Source organism: Antechinus flavipes, chromosome 1 (assembly GCF_016432865.1).
Source record: "Antechinus flavipes isolate AdamAnt ecotype Samford, QLD, Australia chromosome 1, AdamAnt_v2, whole genome shotgun sequence".
Classification (NCBI taxonomy): domain Eukaryota; kingdom Metazoa; phylum Chordata; class Mammalia; order Dasyuromorphia; family Dasyuridae; genus Antechinus; species Antechinus flavipes.
Genome location: NC_067398.1, coordinates 501,206,513 through 501,230,064, shown reverse-complemented (window position 1 = coordinate 501,230,064; position 23,552 = coordinate 501,206,513). Strand labels below are relative to the sequence as shown.

Here is a 23,552-nt window from a genome sequence, read left to right as displayed (position 1 = left end):
CTCTTTCTGGATGCAGTTGCCTCTCTCCATTACAAGTCTATTGGAATTGGCCTGAATCACCTTATTGCTGAAAAAAGCCATGTCCATCAGAGTTGGTCATCACATAGTTGCCACTATACAATGTTCTCTTGGTTCTACTCACTTCATTTAGTATCAGTTCATGTAAGTATCTCCAGACCTTTCTGAAATCATCCTGCTGATCATTTCTTATAGAAAAATAATATTCCCTAATATTCATATACCATAACTTATTCAGCCATTCTCCAACAGATGGGCAACCACTGAGTTTTCAGTTCCCTGCCACTACAAGAAAGCCCCTATTATGCAAGATCTTCTCTTGTAATTTTCAGTTTATCAGGTGTATATCTGATTATCATCCCTCTAATATGACCGGGTTTGGAGAGATGAATTTTCATGGGAAAATGCTAGTTCAATATAAAGAAATCTAACCTAATACATTTGGGTGCAGGGATGTGAAGATAAGAAGAAGCCCTCTCTTTGATCTCAAGGAGGTTATAGTCCCTGAAAAGCAAAAGTATTTATATAGCTGATGTCATTCTTTTTTAAAATAGTATTTTATTTTTCCAAAAACATGTAAAAATAATTTTAAAAATTTATCTTGGAGAGGGAAAGGGACCTACATATGCAAAAATGTTTGTGGCATTCTTTTTTATAGTGGCTAGAAAGTGGAAATTGAATGGATGCCCATCCATTGGGGAATGGCTGAATAAATGTTATGGAATATTATTGTTCTGTAAGAAATGATTGTCAAGATGATTTCAGAAAGGTCTGGGGAGACTTATTTGAACTGATTGAGCTAAATGAAGTGAGTAGAACTAAGAGAACTTTGTATACAGTGGCAACAAAATTAATGTGATGGTCAACTCTAATGGACCTATCTCTTTTCAACAATTAGGGCATTCAGATAAATTCCAATGATCTTGTGATAAAATGAGCCATCTACACCCAGGGAGAGGACTGTGGTAACTGAGTGTGATTCGAAATAGCATTTTCACTCTTTTTGTTGTTTTCTGCTTGCATTTTATTTTCTTTCTCAGTTTTTTCTTTTTGATTTGATTTTTCTTGTGCAGCATGATGATTGTATAAATATATATGCATATATTGGATTTAACATATATCTCTACCATGTTTAACATATAATGGACAACTTGCCATCTAGGGGAGAGGGTTTTGCAAGGGTTAATGTTGAAAAATTATCCATGCATATGTTTTGAAAATAAAAAGCTTTAAAAATCATCTTTGGAACTTTGTGTTCCAAATTTTACTCCCTCTTTCTCCCAAACCAACCTCCCCTAGACAGCAAGAAATTTGATATAGGTTAAATGTGTGTAATTCTTCTAAACATATTTCCATACTTTTCAAGCTGCACGAGAAAAATCAGATCAAAAGGGGGAAAAAAAACGTGAGAAAGGAAAAAAAATTGTAAATAAGACAACAAGAAAAAGGTGAAAATACTATGTTCTGACCACATTTCTCTAACCAATAATAATTTAGAGCAGTTTTTTCATATCACTAGAAAATCTTTAATTTCTTCATCTGAAAATTCATATCCTTTGACTATTTATTAATTGACGAATGGCTTGTATTCTTGTAAATTTGAGCCAATTCTCTCTGTAGAGAAATGAGGCCTTTAGCTGACATTACTCTCACCATGAACCAGAGATAGAAAATATCCAAGTATTCTTAAAAATAAGAAAAAATTGGATTACCTCTCCTGGTAGGGAGCGCTTATAGAATCCCTAAGGCAGGGATCCTATTTCACATACTTTTTGTACCTTCTTTAGTATATAGCTTACCAGGACAAGTACTCAATAAATGTGTTCACTAAATGAATGACTCTTACAGAAAGATGATGAAAACAAGGTGGATTTTGTGGAGACAAATGGATTATTCTTTGGAAGTATCATCTGGCTCTTGGGAACGGTGGTATTTTCCAGGATGAGCAACCCTTTTATTCATGTTAGTTTTGTTTTTGTTCTTCAGAGGGTGTTGTTCCTGGGCCACCTACTGATCTCTCAGTGACAGAAGCCACCAGAAGTTATGTTGTACTTAGCTGGAAGCCACCTGGCCAGCGTGGTCATGAGGGCATTATGTACTTTGTGGAGAAGGTAAAGCTGCCTGTGTCAATATTTACTTTAATGATATTTCTTAAGGCTTTCCTTAAGGAAAGAGTTTTTCAAACCTCAGTTTTCCTTGTCCCATATTCCCAGACTGGCAAAGTCTTTCCCTGATTCTCTCTAGGCATTCTTTCCTTAAATCTGTTTATTTTTAATTCTTCTAACATAGACATTGAGTGATTGAATCTATGTCATTAATAATAGATGAACAAAAAGAAATAAAGAATTAGGTTAAAGCAATGTTCAGTTCAGCTCAATAAGCATGACATAGACCCCTATGTACTTCATACCCAACATGATTTTAGGAACTATAGGGAGAAATGGAAACAAACTATATCCTTCCCCTCTAATTTCTTCATATAAATCTCCAACTACAAAAGTTGTTCTCTTCTGGTCTGATAAATTAGCTCTCTAGATTACAGCCTAGTGTTAATGAGATTAAAATCAAGTGAAGTTGAGAAACTTGAATCTTGGTCTCATAACATATTTGCTGTGGCCATGGACAAGTTGTTTAATTTTTTCCCACATATATATATATACACACACACACACACACACACACACTCAGGTAAAGAGAAGTATATTTTATCCAACACTGAGTACGTCAAAGGGAATACCTTCCCGCCTCCTTCACTCTGTGATGTGGGAGGGAGTTGTCTATGAACTAGGATGGGAAAAATTTGCATCTTTATTACATTAAAATTGTTTTCCTTTCTTACTTTATAGACTTAAAATATTATTCTGAATGGTATCTATAGGCTTCCCCAGACTGCCCAAGGAATCCATGACACAGCAAAGCGTTCAGTCCTCTAGCTACCTTCTCTGAGCCTGTTCAGGCCTGGGGTGTTTAGTAGGCTCATTAAAATAACTGGTATTCTATAACTTTTCAAGGCTCAGATCAAAATTGAGGCAGCCCACTCTTCATTGACTTTAGAGGAAGAAGGGCCCTTGAGAGCTACATCAATTAATTGATCAACATGTAATAAATGACTACTATGTGCCATATCATCTATATCATTTGCCACCAGGCTCTATAACTTCTACAAAGGAAGGATTTAGGTGCTGATGAAATTTTAATTCATATTATTCTTGTTAATTATTTAAATATCATAGTACCTTACCTAGAGAAAACTCTATATTAATGTATATATTTTCACAATTGGTCATTTTTCCAAGTCCTTTCCTCCCTCCCCCATATTCTTTCCAGTCACATTCAGTCAACAAATATTAATTAAGTGCTAGGCATTATGCTAAACACTAGTGATACAAAGAAATACAACTTGAAAATAATTATTAGAAATAAGTTATATACACATCAGATGAAAATTAATCTGTGAGAGGAAGGTATGTCATTGGATATATAGATATTGTCTTTTTCATTCTATTTCCTTGTATAAATTTATGTAAGACTTTCTACACTTCTCTTTGTCTTCATATTTATTGTTTATATTTATATTTATTGTTTCTAATGTCATGTCATAGGCATGCAGAATATTTCATTACATGTGCACTAACAGAATTTTTTAAAAGGTGAATTTTTATAAGCTATTTAATCATAAAGAATTTTTTTCTGATTGGAAAGATTTTATTCTCAAAGACCTTGTTCTTTTTAAATGATAGCTTTTTATTTTCAAAATATATGCAAAGATAGTTTTCAACATTCACCTTTGCAAAACCTTGTGTTCCAAATTTTTCTTTCTTTCTTTCCCCTATCTCCTCCCCAAGACAGCAAGTAATCCAATATATGTTAAACATGTGCAATTCTTTCATATATATTTCCTCATTTATCATGCTACACAAGAAAAATCAGATCAAAAAGGAAAAAAAATGAGAAAGAAATCAAAAAGCAAGCAAACAAAAAAAAGGTGAAAATACTATGTTGTGATCCACATTCAGTCCTCATAGTTCTCTTTCTGGATTCAGTTGCTCTCTGTCACAAGTCTATTGGAATTGGCCCTGAATCACCTCATTGTTGAAAAGAGTTATGGCTATCAGAGTTAATCATCATATAATCTTGTTGCTGCTGTGTACGTTTTCTAGATTCTACTCATTTCACTTCACATCAGTTCATTAAATCTTCCAGGCTTTTCTGAAATCATCCTGTTGATCATTTCTTATGGAACAATGATATTCCATAACATATGTGTATGTATGTGTGTGTATATACCATAACTTATTTAGCCATTACCCAAGTGATGGGTATCCATTCAGTTTCATGGTTCCTTGACGCTACAAAAAGGACCACTATGAACATTTTGGTCCCTGTGAGTCCTTATCCCTTTTTTTGTGATCTCTTTGGGATACAGACCCAGTAGAGACACTGCTGGATTAAGGGGCATGTACAGTTTAACAGCCCTTTGAGCATAGTGAAGATATCATTTTAATAATTACACTAAAAAACCTAAAACTTAACTAAATATTTTTTAAATTAATGACTAGGTTTCATTTTAAAATATAACAAGAATGATTCAAAATATTAATTTTTTGGAGATAAGTTATCATTGGACACACCTGACACAATTGTTGACAAACCCATGGGCACAGCAGTATTTTATTTCTTCTTTTTCTATAACAGCAACCTAGTAATAATCTGCTATTGATATGCTCCTGAGTCTGTTCTTTCAGACGACTCAACTTAGGTTTCTGATCAGCTTTGACCACATCTGCTCTATTTCCTCTATCTGGTTTTATTATTTCCTAGTGACTAAACATAGCCAAGCCCGTGATGGATATCAGAATGTTCTTTTACCTGAACACTTGTTGAGATACAAAAGTCACTTGTTAATACCAGCATCTGGCTAGAGCACTATACCAGGAATCTTAGGGGGAAAATCAACAGAATTAAAAGGAAAGAAGGAAGGAAGGAAGGAAGGAAGGAAGGAAGGAAGGAAGGAAGGAAGGAAGGAAGGAAGGAAGGAAGGAACATCTGCAACACATAAAAGTGTGCACCAACAGAATTTTTTAAAAGGTGAATTTTTATAAGCCACTTAATTTTAAGTATTCTTATAATTTATCAAGGGAAATAAAATACAGAGGAATAGCTCTTGAATATATTTACATAGCACCATCCAAATAGCTTGTCTTCCTGAATCCTGAGTCTAAAAATATAGCCACTGAACACTTTTGATTTATTGACTTTTCTTAAGAAAAATGTTTTTGTATCTAATTGATGGACCTTGTTCTACTTCCTTTCCTCTTTCCCTCACTCCCAACATTTTGGGTTGTAACATATTAGTACATCTAGAGAATATGCAGCTTTTTTATCATAGATAAAAGCTCAATAAAGCATACAGCAATAGCAATTAATCACAGAAGAAGACTCCAGACTATCTGGCTAGTGATTAGGTTAATAAAGATATCCTGATGGTGATGATCCAGGATATTATCCATATAGATCATAAGTGCCTCAGGTCATAGGATAGTCCCATTATGTTCTGGTGAGCAAGTAATGGAATATGTGTAAGATTGAATAGACAATAATCTGTCTTTTAGAACATCCTATATATGTGCTTACTGTTTTATGCATTTTAGGTATTGTATGTGGATATATTTTACAATAATTATTAATAATACAGCTAACGTGTATATAGTGCTATAAAGTTTATAGAGTACTTCATACACACAGACTAGTTTTAATTTGTATTAAAAGTACTATTATTACCTCATTTTACAATGAGGTAATAAATAATGATGAGGAACTAAACTGAGAGATTTTTATCTTATACCAGATTTCTCTGTGTCTTCTCTATGTGTCTCTGTGTCTTCTATGTCTCTGTCTGTCTCTATCTCTGTGTCTCTGTCTCTGTCTATCACTCTCTGTGTCTCTCTCTGTCTGTGTTTCTCTGTCTCTTTCTCAAGAAAACCTGCACATTTTCCAGGTTATCCAACATGTATTCCCTTTGTGGACTTGACTCATTAGGAGGAATGAGAGGTGAGAAGGTAGGAGGAAGGAGGAAAAGGCTCCTAAGTAAATTTTCATATTTCACTTCTCTGTATAGTGTTTTGATCATAGACCCTTCTTTAAGAAGCAGGACAAAGCTTGAGCATATTTGTATATCTTCCTCACAAAACATGTTGTGGTTTTCAGTTATGTCCAACTCTTCATGACTCTCATTGGGATTTTTCTTGGCAAAAATACTAGAGTGGTTTGCCATTTTCTTCTCCAGCTCATTTTATAGATGAGGAAACTGAGGAAACCGGGATTATGTGACTTGCCTGGGGTTACAGAGTTAGTAAGTATCACGACTTCACATTTGAACTCAGGTCTTCCTGACTCCACTGCACCACCTAGCTGTCTAACATTACCTAACTTTTTTTTCCTTTTTTCTTAAAAAATAAATGTTTTTTTTTTTTAATTTTTATTTAATAATTACTTTATATTGACAGAATCCATGCCAGGATAATTTTTTTACAACATTATCCCTTGCACTCGCTTCTGTTCCGATTTTTCCCCTCCCTCCCTCCATCCCCTCTCCTAGATGGCAGGCAGTCCTATATATGTTAGATATGTTGCAGTATATCCTAGATACAATATATGTTTGCAGAACCGAACAGTTTTCTTGTTGCACAGGGAGAATTGGATTCAGAAGGTATAAATAACCCGGGAAGAAAAACAAAATTGCAGATAGTTCACATTCGTTTCCCAGTGTTCTTTCTTTGGATGTAGCTGCTTCTGTCCATCATTTATCAATTCAAACTCAGGTCTCTTTGTCAAAGAAATCCACTTCCATCAAAATATGTCCTCATACAATATCGTTGTCAAAGTGTATAATGATCTCCTGGTTCTGCTCATTTCACTTAGCATCAGTTCATGCATTACCTAACTTTTAATAGGAACATAAAATAATAACATGTGTTTGTTTGTTTTTTTGTTTTGTTTTTTGGGGAGTTTTTTTGCCATTGCTAGAAGATCACAAATCAAATACCTATATATCCAGCATTGCTTTGACTATAGGCTCATGAAGTGATTTAAACTGAGATTTTTCCAGAAAGGGCTACTTATCTTTAAAACAGGATTCTTTAATTGCCAAATTGTTTAAATGTATCTAAAGCACTTTTTGATGAGAAACTCTTCTATAAATGCTAACATATCCAAGTTCTCAGTAACATTCTCTTAATTTTTTCAGCTTCTCGGTCTGTGCCTCCTCATTATAATCCAAACCCCAAAAGGTACAAGGAAGCAGCATATATATATATACATTTTAACAATCTATGCTTGCTCAACTCATTTACTCACTACAGTATAAGTGATTCATAACAATATGGTATCAAAGGCTTAACATGAAAGAAGGAAACTAGGATATAAAATTATAGGCCTCAGCCATCTATTAGGTCCTAGAGTTTTCAGAGTTGAAGGATGTTTATTATTTTCCATTCTTCATATGAATAAAACTGGTCCTACCTATAATTCTCTAAACCCAAATCTTCCTGAATTTTAGTATTTGCAAAATCTAGGCATAGTGAGAAAGGGAGAAAGAAGGAGAGGGTCATACTTGAGGCCTTCAGGCTTTTATTATTGATGAAAGTATAAAAAATATTAATCCTTTGAATTTATGTAACACTTTTCATCCAAAGATTTCTAGGTCATCCAATATTCTTTTAGTACAATGAAGTGAATCAGAATTAAAGTAAAAATCACTCATTGAATCTCTTAGGTTTATTTTGAAATTTAAGTCAGGAAAGAAATAATCTCTCCATAGAATCATTAATTGAAACTTACTTTAAGGACTAATAATTCAGTTCAGTTCAATTTAACAGATAATTATAAACCATCTGTTCTTAGTACCATGTTAGATGTAGGGGAGGGATGGGAATTAGGGAAGAAGAATAAGGGAGTATTTAGTTGTTTTTCAGTGATATCTGACTCTTCATGATCCCATTTGGGGTTTTCTTGGCAGAAATACTGGAGTTGTTTGCCATCTTCTTCTCTGGCTCATTTTACAAATAAGGACATTGGGGAAAACAGGGTTAAGTGACTTGCCCGGGGCCACACAACTAGTAAGTGTCTCAAGCCAGATTTGAACTCAGGAACATATCTTCCTGATAAATTGGTCCAGTGCTCTATGCACTATTCCATCTTGTGGCCCAAGGGAATATAAAGAAGCATAAAGCACAGTCTCGCCCTTTATTTTAAAGAGCACTAACATACAGGGAAGTATTGTCTCCCTGTGAGAGGAGCTTCCTCTCCCGGTTAAGCACCATCCCCCATCCTCATCATAGTCTTCCATGTTTGGGCTACAGGAGAGATGAGCCACCGACTAATGTATCCCTAACTGGACTGTCCTCTGTGCTATCTCTGCCTCCCCAACTGAATCTGGTCCTGTTATTGTTGTTCAGTCATGTCATCTCTTCATGACCCTGTGGACCATATCACACCAATACTGTCCTTGAAATTTTCTCAGCAAAATATTGGAGTGATTTGCCATTTCCTTTTTCAGTGGATTAAGGCAAACAGAGTTTAAGTGACTTGCTCAATTAGTGAGTGTCTGAGACCAGATCTGATTTCGAGTCTTCCTGATTCTAAGCCCAGAGCTATTATCTGCTGAGCCACAAGCTGCCTCTAAATCTGGTCCAGATGTTAATAATAGCTAATATTCACATAGTGCTTACTATGTGCCAGGCACTGTGCTAAGTAAATGCTTTACAATTATTATTTCATTTAAACCCCACAATCCTGGAAATAGGGGCTATTATTATTCCCATTTAACAATTGAGGAAACAGGCACACAGGGATTAAGAGACTCAGAATCACTATCTGAGGCTAGATTTGGCTTTTAGGTCTTCCTGAGTCCAGGTCCAACACTCTATCCACTGAGGTATGAGGATTCTTAGTTACTGCTCTGGCTTGAAGTATGCTCTAATCCCAGCACTGGATTTAGTGATTGTCTTCCAAGAACTGGCACAGCTAAGTATGGAGGAAAAAGTTCATTCTAACAAGTCTGGCCTTGAGTTAATAAATTTTTCCAGCCATGGAAACTTATAAAATCATCTATTAACAGAAAAAGGATCTTATGATCTATGCCAATAGAATCAACAAGTATTTATAAAGGACCTACTGACAGGCACTGTGCTACTGCAAAAGAGTCAAGAATGCCATCTATCAGAGCCTATTTCCGTGTCTGTCTGTCTGTCTGTCTGTCTCTCTCTCTCTCTCTCTCTCTCTCTTTCTCTTTGTCTCTCTGTCTCTGACATTTCAGAGGATGATAGGTCACAAATTAAGAGCCAAGAGCTACCTAAGAGCTCATCAAATCTAACCTTTCATTTTATAGGTGTGAAGAAAATAGGCCCAGAGAGAGTAAGACATCCTCTTGGGGTAACACAGTTACTATCAGAAGCAGGATTCTGACTCAAGTCTTCCTGACTACAAATCTAATATTCTATCCACTCCTTCCAGATCCCCATTCCAATTTTACATGAACAATAGCACATGGTAAACCATGTGGCACGGCCAATCTGGGATTCAAATCTAGATTGAAATCTTTCCTTTTCTGAAAGCTTTTTGTTCTTCTCAATGCAGTGCGTGGCAGATACAGAGAACTGGCAAAGAGTAAACACGGAGATCCCTGTAAAGTCTCCTCGTTTTGCCCTGTTTGATTTAGCTGAAGGGAAATCCTACCGTTTCCGGGTTCGATGCTCTAACTCAGCAGGAGTTGGTGAGCCTTCAGAGGCAACTGATGTTACTGTGGTTGGCGACAAACTTGGTAAGTACATAGCCAAGCTTACATTTTATGATAGCTTTAAAATAGCATTTGATTTCTTTTTGAATATATATTTTATTTAATTAATTAAATATTCCCAAATTACATATACAATTTTTAACATTCATTTTTTTAAAGCTTTGAGTTCAGATCATTGATTTTGAGTCACTTGAAAAGATGTTTCTCAAATACTAATTCACAAGAGGTAGTAATATTCATCTATTTGTCATGAAATGTAATCCAAAATGATGCTTATAGCTACACCAGATAAGCACTTCATTGTTTTGGCTTCTGAAATACAGGCCTAATTTCAATCAATAACTTATTTTTCCTTCTTCTCAGATATTCCCAAAGCTCCTGGCCAAATCATTCCAAGCAGAAATACAGATACTTCAGTGGTTGTTACTTGGGAGGAATCAAAAGATGCTAAAGAGTTGGTTGGATACTACATTGAGTCAAGTGTTGTTGGATCTAATCAGTGGGAACCATGCAATAACAACCCAGTGAAAGGCTCACGGTAACTGAAATAAAAGTGTAGAATTCTGGCAGGTGATGGTGATGGTGCAGTAGAATTCTGCCACCAAGAAACAATGGGGGAAATCAATAAAACAGTTAAACTTATTAAGCCTGTATAAAATTCTAAAAGGAAACAGAAAACATATTTAAAATATCATGAATTATTTACAAATGGACTATAGCTCCTTGGAATGTTATAAACAATGTTTTGTTTTGTTTTTTACCCATGATGTCAAATGCTTGTGAACTCAATCAAAATTATCTGATTCTTCTCTCTCTCCTCTCTTTCTTTCTCTCTCTTTCTCTCTCCTCTCCTGTCCTCTCCTGTCCTGTCCTCTCCTCTCCTCTCTTCCCCTCTCCTTTCTTCCACTCCCCTCCTCTCCTACCTTCTCCTTCCCTCCTCTACTCTCCTTTCCCCTTCCCTCCTCTCCTCTCCCTTCCCCTCTTCTCTCCTCTCTCTCCTCTCCTCTCCTCTCTTCCCCTCTCCTTTCTTCCACTCCCCTCCTCTCCTACCTTCTCCTTCCCTCCTCTACTCTCCTTTCCCCTTCCCTCCTCTCCTCTCCTCTCCTCTCCTGTGCTCTCTTCTTCTCTCCTTTCTTCTCTCTCTGTCTCTCTGTCTCTGTCTCTCTGTCTCTCTCTCTCTCTGTCTGTCTCTCTGTCTCTCTCTCTCTGTCTCTGTCTCTCTCTCTCTGTCTCTGTCTCTGTCTCTCTCTCTCTCCTCTTTCTGTCCTCTCTCTCCCCTACTCTGCTTTTTAAATTCTACTTTTTAATACAATAGCCAATATATATCTTTGAAACATAAAGACTTGGTGCCAAAATAACATAAATTATGCAGGATTGCATATAACATACAATTTGTACAGAAGAGGAAAGTATTGATATTTTTAAGATTCTTAACATCAACATAATTAAAACCAGTAGTATAATATCTGCTGGGATGACATAATTTAGCTTTTTGTTAGTTTCTATTCTGATTGTGATTTACAAAGGTAAGGCAGTTAGTGTAGTGAAAAGAAAACTATGAATTTCTATTCATAGCCAGAAGAGAACTTGTTTACACTCTGCCTCTGACTCATTCTAGTTATGTGAACCAGAACAAGTTATTTAACCAATCTAAACCTCAGTTTACCCACATGTAGAATGAGAATAATAACACCTGATATTCCTACTCACAGTAATATTCTGAGAATCATATGAGAAAATGTTTATGATATATTATTATCAGCAATTATTATAACATCTATTTTTACCAATGAATGATGCTTTCAGTTTCTTAAAGAAAACCCTCAGAATTGAAGATTCAGGACTAAATTGAGGAGACTTGAGTAACATTTTGCTCTTTCAGAGGGGCTACTTCTGTCTTAGGTCAACTTTGAGTAATGAACATGCCATCAGGTATAGGTTAGTTCTTTTTAAAATCACTAAGCACTAGAGAATAGAAATAAATTGGGTTAGAAGACAGAATGTTAACGAACACTTTTGCAGTGAATTCACTTTAGCCTGGATCAAAGGCATTATTTCCTCATTATATATTTTTCATTCTCCTCTTCCAAACTTTGCTGTATATGTGTTGAAACAACCACCCCGGGCAGTGCATTTTTGGATGCCTTCTATTCCTGGTGATGTTGATACATTGGCCTCTCAAGGGCTAGGTTATAGGTTCTTGTAATAAATATTTTACAACCTAATATTCTTGAAAGTAATGATCATTAACAGACAGCTGTTATTTCCTATGCTTTGACAGCCCTCACTGATGGGATAGAATGTTATAGTGATTCATAGAATAACTATTTCTAGTCTAATGAAGTGGAAATGTGATGTGTGAAACTGCCCAAGGACTTTGTAGCTCATTACTGACTCCTTTATCTAAATGTCACAGGAAGCGATATCAGTGGGAAGTCAAAGTTACAATTATGAAATCTACTTTTTGTCATTTTATTTTCAATTATTGGTGGAATTTTCCTGGTTATTCTACCTTAGTTGAGACAATGTCAGTATAAGAGATGACCCTTTAAAGTAGAATTTAGCATTTTGGAATTTATTTTCCAGAATCTTATTTTCAAGTCTTGGTATAGTTTCCCTGGTTATTTATTTTACATGAAATGCCTGTAAACAATAGATACTCTGCTTCAGTTATGAATAAATGGCTGATATCTTCTGTTGGTTTCCCTGTTTTTGAATAAGTAGGGTAACTAACATTTATAGAATGCACACTATGTGCCAAGCATTGTTATGATCCTCAAAATAATCCTGGCTTAGGAATTATCATCATCACCATTTCACTAATGGGGAAAGTCAAATAAACAGAGATTAAGTGATTGGTCCAGGATCACATAACTAGTTAAGTGTGTAAGGCAGATTTTGAACTCAGGTCTTCTTGACTTTGGTTCACTGTGCATTCACAGGACCTTCATTTTCTTGCTGTCTCTAATCCAAACACAATTTAGTTTGGAGTAAGAATTTTTGTTGTTGTTGTTGTTGTTGTTTTAAATAGCACTTTCCTCAAAATCAAAAGCATTAAGTGAGATTAGAAACCCATATAATTCAATTTTCTCCTTTTAGGTTTATTTGCCATGGACTTCTTAATGGTCAGAGTTATATTTTCCGAGTCAGGGCTGTGAATGCAGCTGGACTTAGTGAATATTCACAGGATTCAGAAGCAATTGAAGTGAAAGCTGCTATTGGTAGGTCTTCTATCCATGTTTAACTTAATAGGAAAAATGAATTCCAATCTTTCTAGTGCATAAAGTGAGGTGTTTTTTCCCTTCCAGAAATGATGTTATAAACTTCTTATGTAGTTTAATGGTACCATCCTTAGAGCATTCTTTGCTCTAGGTGATGTCTAACACTTCATAGCTGTCATTATGCAGACATTCCATCACTTATCCAGTTTCTGTGTACCTGTAGCCTTTTCATCTTGACAAGTCCAAGCTTCCCCAGATGTTTTTCATGAATCCTTGTGTGAAACTCCATTCTAACTTCATGCTCATCCTGGGAACTGTGGAGGGCCGGTCAAACGCCATGACATGGTATATCATCCATAATACACATCATGCTGCTGCCTAAAAAAATCACTTCATCATCACCAGATCCTGGTCTGTCTCCATCCCTGATCCTACTACTATCATCCTCTAAAACTCATGCATGTCACATGAAGCTGCTGGCTCATTCCTCTTTCATCTCCATCTCTATTTCTAGTCTAAAGCAACTAACATACCTGTTTACTGACACTCATACTATGCTTTCTTCATTTTAATTCTATCTGAATATATGAGATGTACCTCCAACCTTATATTATATATATATATATATATGTATGTATTTATAAAGGTAAAAGAAATATGAAATGGATAGTGTGGGACTATACCAAATACTTATGCTTATTAATTAATATATTAATTAGTATATTGATAATAATAATGCTTATATTCTATAGCATTTTAAAGACTGTAAAACACTTTACATGTTGTCTTAATTGATTTTAATAAGTAAGCTTACAAATCTCAGACAGGGTTCAAATATAGATCTTTTTTATTCCATCTACTATGCTGTATCTACTACACCACCTAGCATTAAATATTTAAAATGTTATTTAATTATCATGGACAGTATGGTATATATGTGTTTACAGATTTGGCCTGTGATGTTCTGACATACTTGCTGTGTGATTCTGGGCAATTCATTGACTGTCTTTTTGCTGTAGACAAATCCCTAAGACTTGAAGTTACGGAGAGAGTGCCGACCATTTTGATAGAGAGAGTTTCCTCTTCTGGGAGTTCCTTATATCAGTTCCTATCCCCTATTTAATATCATTTACCTTTAGTGAGCTCCCAAGACTACATTCTTCAGAACCTATTAAGGTTGGGAGGTACATCCAAGTGCTCTTGTTGATATATGTGAATTCTAATATCCATAAAACAGTGCTGCTTGTGTTCTATTTTGCTATTGATGTTCATTCCTTCATCCTCTTGAATAATAGAGAAAATTAAATGTTTTCTTACGTGTAATGTATGAGACATGTTTTGCATATTTTAAAAAGCACTTTGGTTTTTGGAAAATCAAAAATGTTCATGTTCTGTCTGTGGTTTTCTCTGTATTTCTCCATTTGCTTGGTTAATAGAGATGTTAGAATATTCTTTGGTGTAAAGTGTGTGAGACATATGGCATTCATATCTCTTGCCAACCCAAATGTATTCTGATTTCTGTAATAACGAGATTACTTCTGTTCTGTCTCTTGCTGTTGTTGATGTTCATCTTTTTTGGTCTGTTAAATAATGGCAGATCTATCATAACCTTTTCTGGTTCAAAGTGTTTTCTGTTGTTTTCTGGCACTTGTAGGGGGAGGAGTGTCTCAAGTTGTGTGGCCTGAACTGAATGATAAAACTGGTGGACTAACCGACTACAAGGGAGGCATGCATGAAGCCTCCCTGCCGACTTTTAAGAAAGCTGCTTTGCTTGATAGTGGTGATAAATTTAACCAATACACACCACCCAGTAGCTCTGATAGACTGGACAAAACAGCAGTCAGTAAAGTAAGTGAAAGAGTTCAGGATAAGCAGGCACCTGCTCCAGCATCGAAGAAGGGAGCTGCTAAGGAAAAGTCAGAAATAAAAGAAGTAAGTGAAACAGTTCAGGAGGATCATACGCCACCAGCAGAACCTCCAAAAGCAGCTGATCAGGGGAAAAGTAAGTCTGACCCTGCAGCCCCTGCAACTTTGGAAAAAGGGAAAAAGAAGAAGGCTGTAGGTGAGAGCCTGTCAAGTCAAGCCATTCCACCAGTCTCCATCCATCAAAAGTTTCCATCAATGTATTCATCTCATTGTCCTAGTCATAATCATTTGTCATTTCTTCAATGTTTAATTTCTTTTCTCAGGCTGATGGTTTTTCATCCTTTGGTGTCCATATAGAGCACATTTATGCATGGTCTATAAAAGCTATTTCACTCTTTTCCTTCCCTGTTCATTATGCATTATATTTATTAACAGTAGAACATTCACTATCATTGGATAATGAGGTCAACAAATTCTTTGTCCAAAATTTGGTGGTTTTGAAACATCTTTGGTAAGTTTATTTTATTAGGAATCATTAACTCAATAAGCATTTGTTAAATATCTACTATCTGCTAATCATTGCACCAGACCCTTAGAGTATAAAGAAACAAAATCAAAACAGTCCATTCCCTCAAGAATCTTACATTCTATGGAATTATAATGGTAATAACTTCACTATCATTCAAAACCCACCTGGGGTCTTATATAACATTCCTATTAATTGTATAAGAGAAAGTGTTCATTACACGAGATTGTAATTGGAAGTATAATTACATGAGATTACATGAAGTTAAGTTTTGCTGTCATCTTAGGTATTATCTTTTGATGACTGATGCTCAGATTTTCACTTTATGTTTCAGCTAAAAGTCAGTCGTGTTGTTATATCATGTCAAAGACATGATGTAAATTTTCTAGTATTAAACTTAGAAGAGTAAATGGAAAATCTGAAAAGTACTGAGAAAGAAGGGCTAAATTAAACTGTTTTTCCATTTAATTAATTTATTTTCCCATTATATGATAGCCTATTGTTTAGCACCTGAAATTCCAGTATTATAATAGTTGGTTAATAACCTACTGGTTTGTTCATAGTACTTGGGAGAAATTGGACATTTCATAATATATAGTGTTTAACAAGGCAAACCTGAAAGAAAATTGTATCCAAATGGACCTGCTTCTATGCTTTCTCTATTGTAGTATTTTGATGGATTTTTGATGTCTTTAGAGAGGACACACTTTTCATTGATGCAGGTCACAATCTTTCTGTATTATCTCATCTTGTGCAATTCTAGTCCATGTCTTTCCATAAGTTTCCCACAGAGAATCCATCCATTTTGCATCAATGGAGGTCTCTCTCTTGTTCTTTAAATATTTTAGAGGTTCTACTGTGTTACTCAGATTTGGTTCAGTTACTTTGGTAGGATGTAAGGTTGTGAGTTCCTGTACAGAGAGCACATGTTAAGAGTACCAATAGTTATATAAATCTTTATAGATGGTAGATGAACTGTTTGATGCTTCTATTCCATTTTCTTCTATTCTTCCATTGTTACTGCATGTCATGGAGGAATGAGGATTACTAAGTGCTTTTATTAATTTCATCAGTTATGGTAGCCAGAAAAAAAAAATTCAACATGGTAATGTTCCTCTATGTCCTTAAATGGGTTGGTCTTTGGGCTACAGACATACTATAGATGCTAGATATATACTGAAAACTTTTCCCATCTGGTAGAATCTGAAAGAACTTGGACTTTGCCACTACAGCCTTCTAGAATTCAGAATAAGATTTTTGTGGAGGGTGTTTTCTAGAATTCTTTTAAATATGAAGAAAATTATCCTTCATTTTTAGATGATTTCTCCTCAAGTGCCATCATCTAAAATTACATTTTCAGTGACTGATTGATAAGTTAATGAGGAAGGGCACTCTAAATCAGAGAAGACTTAAAATACCCTCTCATTTTTATTCAGGTTTGACATTAAGCATGTTCAGCAGCTGAACAGTATCATGGGAACCATTTGAAAACGATTCTACCACTATGATAGAGAGACTGTAATCACTAGTATTTCGATAGCATTTTAAGGTTTGAAAGCACATTACAATTTTTATCTCATTTTGATACTCATAACAATCTTGGAAGATTGGTGTTATTATTATCCCCATTTTACAGTTGAGGAAACTGAGGCACATACAGGTTAAGGGTCACACAGATAATAACTATACAAGATAAGATTTCAGCTCAGGTCTTCTTGTGGGACCATTCCTCTATCCCTTACACCACCTAGTTACATACCAGAGAAAAAATATGCTGATTATTTGTGTTTTAAAATGTTACTTCCCACAAAGACGGGATGAGTGTTTAACTAAGCTCCAGTATCAGTTATCCTCTACTTGCAGACAGATCACCATGGCTGTGATGTCTACCTTTCATAAAGGTAAGTATGTGGAATGGTGAAATAATATGCATTTGGAAATACATGAACTCCCAAATAAGCAACTAGAGATAAGAGGTGGTGTTTATTTCCTGTTCTTGTTTGATTGCTAACAAAGATGAAAACAGACAAAAATAATGAGTCTGGGAGTAGAGATTTGAGTAATTTTTCAGAATGCCTTGTCATTTTGCCCTAAGTATCTCTAGCCTGTTTTCACTGTCCAGGAAAAGGGGACAATAGTGATTTTCTCTTTTGAGAACTAATTACAATATATATTTTCTATTGTGTCAACTTGATTTCTGGAAACTAATTTTTTAAATGTATACATTTTACATTTCATATTACCAATTTGATTGTCTCTATGAACATCACCAATTAAATAAATACAATATCCATACATTAATAGGCTCATTTTTGTCTACTTACATGGTATTCATCTTGCAACAGCTACTCCATCTCCACCCTATGACATCACTTGTCTTGAAAGTTTCCGTGACTCAATGGTTCTTGGATGGAAGCAACCAGATAAGACCGGTGGAGCTGAAATTACTGGCTATTATGTTAACTATCGTGAGGTGATTGGTGGAGTACCTGGGAAATGGAAGGAGGCCAACATTAAGGCCGTCAGTGACCAGGCATACAAGGCAAGAAGTACAATCTCACATCATCTTATCTAAAGTTAGTCATAAGAGTTACTCAATATTCTAATGATCCAGTGTATTTTCTAACCTTGGAATATTGTCAGGACTTGTATCGCAGTGTGATTAGAAGGAATAGTGTGGAATGCACCAAATTTAATAAAAATGGTTTGTATTCTGATTTTCTTTTATACACTATACATACTATACAGCTAATCAAACCCTCCATTGTGAATTATATGCATAAGGTACAAATTAATATCTACTTCCTGGTTCTTAAAATATTGATGGGAATCCCTACTCACATAGACTTCTAGTCTCTCCCAGTTTCCTAAAGGAAGTAGCTATAAATTTTCTTAAGTAGCAAAGAAAAAAGAGTTTTTCTCTTCCTCTCCCTTTGAGATTTTCTTCTCTGGGAGAAAATTGGAGAGTATCCACAGAGAAATCAGTATAATGAAAGCTCTTGAGTCCATGCCACATAAGGATTAGTTGAAGGAACTGGGAAAGTTTAGCCCTTGAAAAGAGAAGACTCAGAGGTTATGATAATTGCTTTAAATATTTGTAAGACAAATTTAGATTTGATCTAGGGTACAACTTCTCAACAATTAGTGCAATTTTAAAGTAGAATGAGTTATCTTAGGAATCAGTGGTTTCCTTCTCTCTGGATGTTTTCAAATAGAGTCTGAATGATCTGTATCTTGTATTACAAATATAGATTTGGGGCTTTGGAGTAGGTTAGTTAATTGCTGAGGTCCTTTCCAATCCTGAAATTCTGTGATTCTGTGAAAAACTAAGATGTATGTCCTTGTCATGAAAGGAGTCTTACTATCCTTAATTTTATTTATTTTTTAAAGTTCCATTGATACATTGATTTCTTATGCCATAATCATTTCCTTATCTCTTCTTCCTGTTCCCATTCAATTCTCCCACTAAGAAATAAAAATGGGTAAACCAAACCAATCAACCCAGTATTCCTACTTATGGTTGAACATAGTTGTACCCTTCCCCAGCCAGCAAGGTTGCTGATTCTAGAAACGAATCACCATCTTGAGCCGCTTAGCCTTTTCTTTCTTCTTAAGTCATTGACTTTTGATGAAGTGAGTGTCCAGGAAAATGAGTAAATGGAATAATGTCATACCACCTGCAGGATGAGGAGAATGATTCTCCTCTCTCCTTTGTTTTAGAGGAAATACTATTACTTTCTTTTGAGAGAGGATATTTCTTTCAGATATTAAAGAAAATATTTTTGCAGTTTTGTCCTACTATTATATCTTAGCAAGCTGAGCAAATATATCTGGTATCAAGTAAGCAATTTACTGCCTTTATTTGTGGTTTCCTTCCACCCTTCTACACATATCTGTTTTGAGGCCTGCAGAATAAAGGCTGCAATCAACCAAACTTGTTTAGTAACATCCTTTCATACCAGGACATACCAGGATTTCATCAGTCATCATGACAGACCAGTATAATATTTCTTATATTACTCATTATTTAAATGAGGAAGCATTTAGAATCAGAGGCCTTGAATTTGAATACTTGCTCTGACACTTATTACTTATGTGACCTTAAGCTCCTGGGCCATAGTTTTCTCATTTATAAAATCAGGGGATTGAATTTGATGTCTTCTAAAGTCCCTTGAGCTCTAAATCTATGACCCTCTGATCTAAAACTGGGGATGTTTGCTTTTGACTATTTGGGTAGATCAGTGGGATGGGAATCATAATGCTGTAGAATATTAGCATTAAAAAGTACCTTGAAGATACTGAGTTTGGCCCCTTCATTTTACAGATGAGAAAATTGAGATCCTCCCTATTTAATTTAGAATACAATATTCCTTATTCCCAACCTATTAGCAACAGATAAGACATACTTCCTGCATAAGATAAACATACTGTTTTCCAGGGCATTTGAATCTGATAAGAACTGAAAGCACAGATGTGCATTTCCAGGCATATCCAAGCAGTTGGATCTTTTAAACTTAAACATATTATCATCAAAAATATTTGTGTATTTCATTTATTGAGCATTTATTTTATGTCTAAGATACCTAATATTGTATAACTTTTCTGAAAATTTACAGATTTATAGCACTTTCTTTCCAAACTATCTTTTCAAACATATCTCATGTCTTCAACAACCTTGGAGACTCTGGCCCAGGTCTTCTGTGTCCAATTACAGTACTCTTTCCATTTTTGAGGCACCTAGATGGCTCAGTGGATAGAATGCTGGGCTAGAATCAGTAAGATCTGAGTTCAAACCCAACCTTTAGACACTTATTCCCTGTGTGACCCCAGCGACCTCTGTCTGCTCAGTTTTCTCAACTGTAAAGTGGGAGTTATAATAGTTTCCATCCTCAAGAGTTATTTTTAGAATGGAATAAGATATTTTTCTTTCTTTCTTTCTATTTATCTATTTCTTTCTTTCTTTCTTTTTTTGCAAGACAATAGGGGTTAAATGACTTGCCCAGATCACACAGCTAGGAAGTGTTAAGTGTCTGAGGTCAGATTTGAACTCAGATCCTCCTGACTTCAGGCCTGGTACTCAATCCACTGTGCCATCTAGCTGCCCCTAAATAAGATATTTGTGAAGTGCTCAGCACAGTGCCTGGCACATAGTAGTTGCTATGTAAATGTTAGCTCTTATTATTACTCTTAGATAAGAATTGAGTAATAAGAATCAGCCTGATATTATCATCATTATCATCATCAAAACTCATATTAATATAGCCTTTAGAAGTTGGCAAAGTGCTTTACCCCTATTATCTCATTTGATTCTCACAACAACCTTATGAGATAGATACTCTTATTACTCCCATTTTACAGTTGAGGGAACTGAGACTCAGAGACTTGTTAGCAAAGGACTATACAATTTATTATCACAATAAACAAACAAAAATTTAAACCAAAAACTTGAGATCTAACATTTTCTTATTCTTGCAGATAAGCAACTTGAAAGAAAACATGGTTTATCAGTTCCAAGTGGCTGCAGTGAACATTGCTGGGGTGGGGACTCCCTCTCAAGCTAGTGCATCCTTTAAATGTGAAGAATGGACCATTGCTGTTCCAGGTAAAAAAAATAATAATAATAAATGTTTAAGATTCTTTATTTGATTAGGTTTCTCTATAATGCATCTAATCTGGTAGCCAGGAGTGCATTTGAGGCCTGGTTCAATGTTTCATCATTAATTTAAGCAGAGTAAATAAAAGGCTACAAAAGAAAGTCAAGGGGAAGCCAACTTCCATCAGTAAACACTCAGGAAGCAAGAGAACACACTCACCTTTCATTGCCCTTTCTTAATTGACAGTTGATAGTTCTGAAGCTGCCTCCTGGTATGACTTTCAGTGGGAGGTGCTCTTGTTGTGCATTGAGATGACCTTGAATTTGGGAATTTATTTACTAATTACACAACAGTGAATCTGATACCAGGTACTTCAAATCCTTGAAGAGAGCTAAAGAATAGGGTGGACCAGAAAAATTCTAGCACTCTTATATGGATAAAGGAATGAAAAGGCACGAGGGCAAATGCTGTATCGCAGGAGAGAGAAAAAAATCCCCCTGCTCCCTCCTATCCATTTTTGGCTTAGTTCATCATGACAGACAAGTCAAAGAGAAGAGTTCTCTGCTCTGGGAGGCAGCTCAGAGATCATTTAGTGTAACTTCTCATTTTATAGATTAAGAAACTGAGAGATGATTTGCCCAAAGTTGCAGTTACTTATGGCCACAGCTGGTGTTTTTTCTCCAATACCACATTTCTCCATTGGTGACAAAAATAGGGGCAGAGGCAATAGTCTCAGGAACAAGTGTGTGTGTACGTGTGTGTGCGTGAGTGCCAAGATGATTCATGTTTGTAATTGTTAAGAGCAGAGAAATACTGCGGAAATCCCAGCAGACTTTGAGTCAGAAGTCAGGAGTCCAGGTTCTAACATTGCTTAACCATGTGACCCAGGGCCAATGACTTTACTTCTCTGACCCTGTGTTTCTTCATTTGAAAAGACCAAGGTGATAATACTGGCTCTGTCTTCCTGGCCAGGTGGTGGTTAGAAATGTGCTTTATAAACCCCAAAGGACTTTGGCAGTTATACTGTCATATATGCAATTATAGCTGCTTTACAATTGGGAACCACCCCGGCACAGCCTGGTTGACTTATTTGCAGTTCTCTTCAAGGCTAATACTTGTTTTTTACTTTTATTGTGGAAACAGACCATGATGTCAGGGAGGGGATGCCATGACATGCAAGAGAATTGGATTTAAATGAGGGAGAACTGTGCCAAGTCACCTGCCTCTCTATACCCTCCAGAGCCATCTGCGGCCAGTGGCCAGGTATATTGTCAGGATAGCTGGAGATGGCCCTGGATGCAGTGGGAGACCTTGGTCCTTTTTAAAGTAAGGACTTCAGCAGATCTCAATTTGAGGCCGCACCCATTTGGTGATTAAGGCTCTGTAGAAATTGAGGCAAAGAATGTTGATTGATTTCATGGGTGCAACAGAAATATAATTTGCTAATAATGTCAAAATGATAATAAAGACAGGAATTTAAGGTTTACAGAACACTTCCCTTAAAGCAAAAAAATGAAGTAGATTGTAAATATAAACTGATGAGGAAACATGGCACATGATAAGCACTTAATATATTTTTGTTGAATGAAATTAAATTAAGTGACTGACTTGCTTAAAGTTAGTTCATATCAGACTCAGGATTCATACCTGGATTCCTGACTCATGGAATTATATATTTTTTATTTTTTTATTTTTCATTTTTCTTTAATAATTATAATTTTTTATTGACTGAACCCATGCCAGGGTAGTTTTTTTTTTTTTTACAACATTATCCCTTGCACTCACTTCTGTTCTGACTTTTCCCCTCCTTCACTCCACTCCCTCCCCAAGATGGCAAGCAGTCCTCTACATGTTAAATATCTCACAGTATATCCTAGATACAATATATGTGTGCAGAACTGAACAGTTCTCTTGTTGCACAGGGAGAATTGGATACAGAAGGTAAAAATAACCCGGGAAGAAAAACCAAAATGCAAACAGTTTACATTCATTTCCCAGTGTTCTTTCTTTGGGTGTAGCTGCTTCTGTCTATCCTTGATCAATTGAAACTGAGTTAAATCTTTGTCGAAGAGATCCACTTCCATCAGAATACATCCTCATACAGTATCATTGTTGAGGTATATAATGATCTCCTGGTTCTGCTCATTTCACTTAGCATCAGTTCATGGGAATTATACATTTAAAGTTGGAAGGTATATCTAAAGGTCACCTAGCATTATTACCCAACATGCATATTTTATTCTTGAGGAAACTGAAACCCCCAAAGTCAAGTAGCTTATTCATAGTTCCACAGCTAGGAAATGGCAGAACTAGAATTTGAATCCAGGTTCTCTCAATCCCCATTTAGGATGGAGCCAGAACAAGCACTAAACACATGTATCTAAAAATCTATCATGTAAAGATGAGAGGAAAAGCCCATTTGGTGATGCCTTGCTGTGACTTTTGGGAGAAATTATACTTAGTAGGACAGAATTTGAGGGCCAATTTTTTCAAGCATATTTTTACCTCTGTGTAAATATTCAGATACTTAT

General features: G+C 35.7%; 1 protein-coding gene across 3 annotated transcripts in view; it reads left to right on the top strand.

Moving 5' to 3' along the window:
* The window catches only part of MYOM1 (myomesin 1), a 158,225-nt gene that overhangs the window by 82,661 nt on the left and 52,012 nt on the right, over nucleotides 1-23,552 (top strand). For 2 of the 3 annotated variants that reach the window (XM_051970392.1, XM_051970391.1), the window contains exons 14-20: nucleotides 2,005-2,129; nucleotides 9,655-9,838; nucleotides 10,178-10,352; nucleotides 12,914-13,035; nucleotides 14,690-15,097; nucleotides 17,773-17,969; nucleotides 20,903-21,029. In XM_051970392.1, the coding sequence (XP_051826352.1) occupies nucleotides 2,005-2,129; nucleotides 9,655-9,838; nucleotides 10,178-10,352; nucleotides 12,914-13,035; nucleotides 14,690-15,097; nucleotides 17,773-17,969; nucleotides 20,903-21,029 (1,338 nt within the window). The remainder of the gene's footprint in view (nucleotides 1-2,004; nucleotides 2,130-9,654; nucleotides 9,839-10,177; nucleotides 10,353-12,913; nucleotides 13,036-14,689; nucleotides 15,098-17,772; nucleotides 17,970-20,902; nucleotides 21,030-23,552) is intronic. The other variant, XM_051970393.1, reaches the window with a different exon arrangement.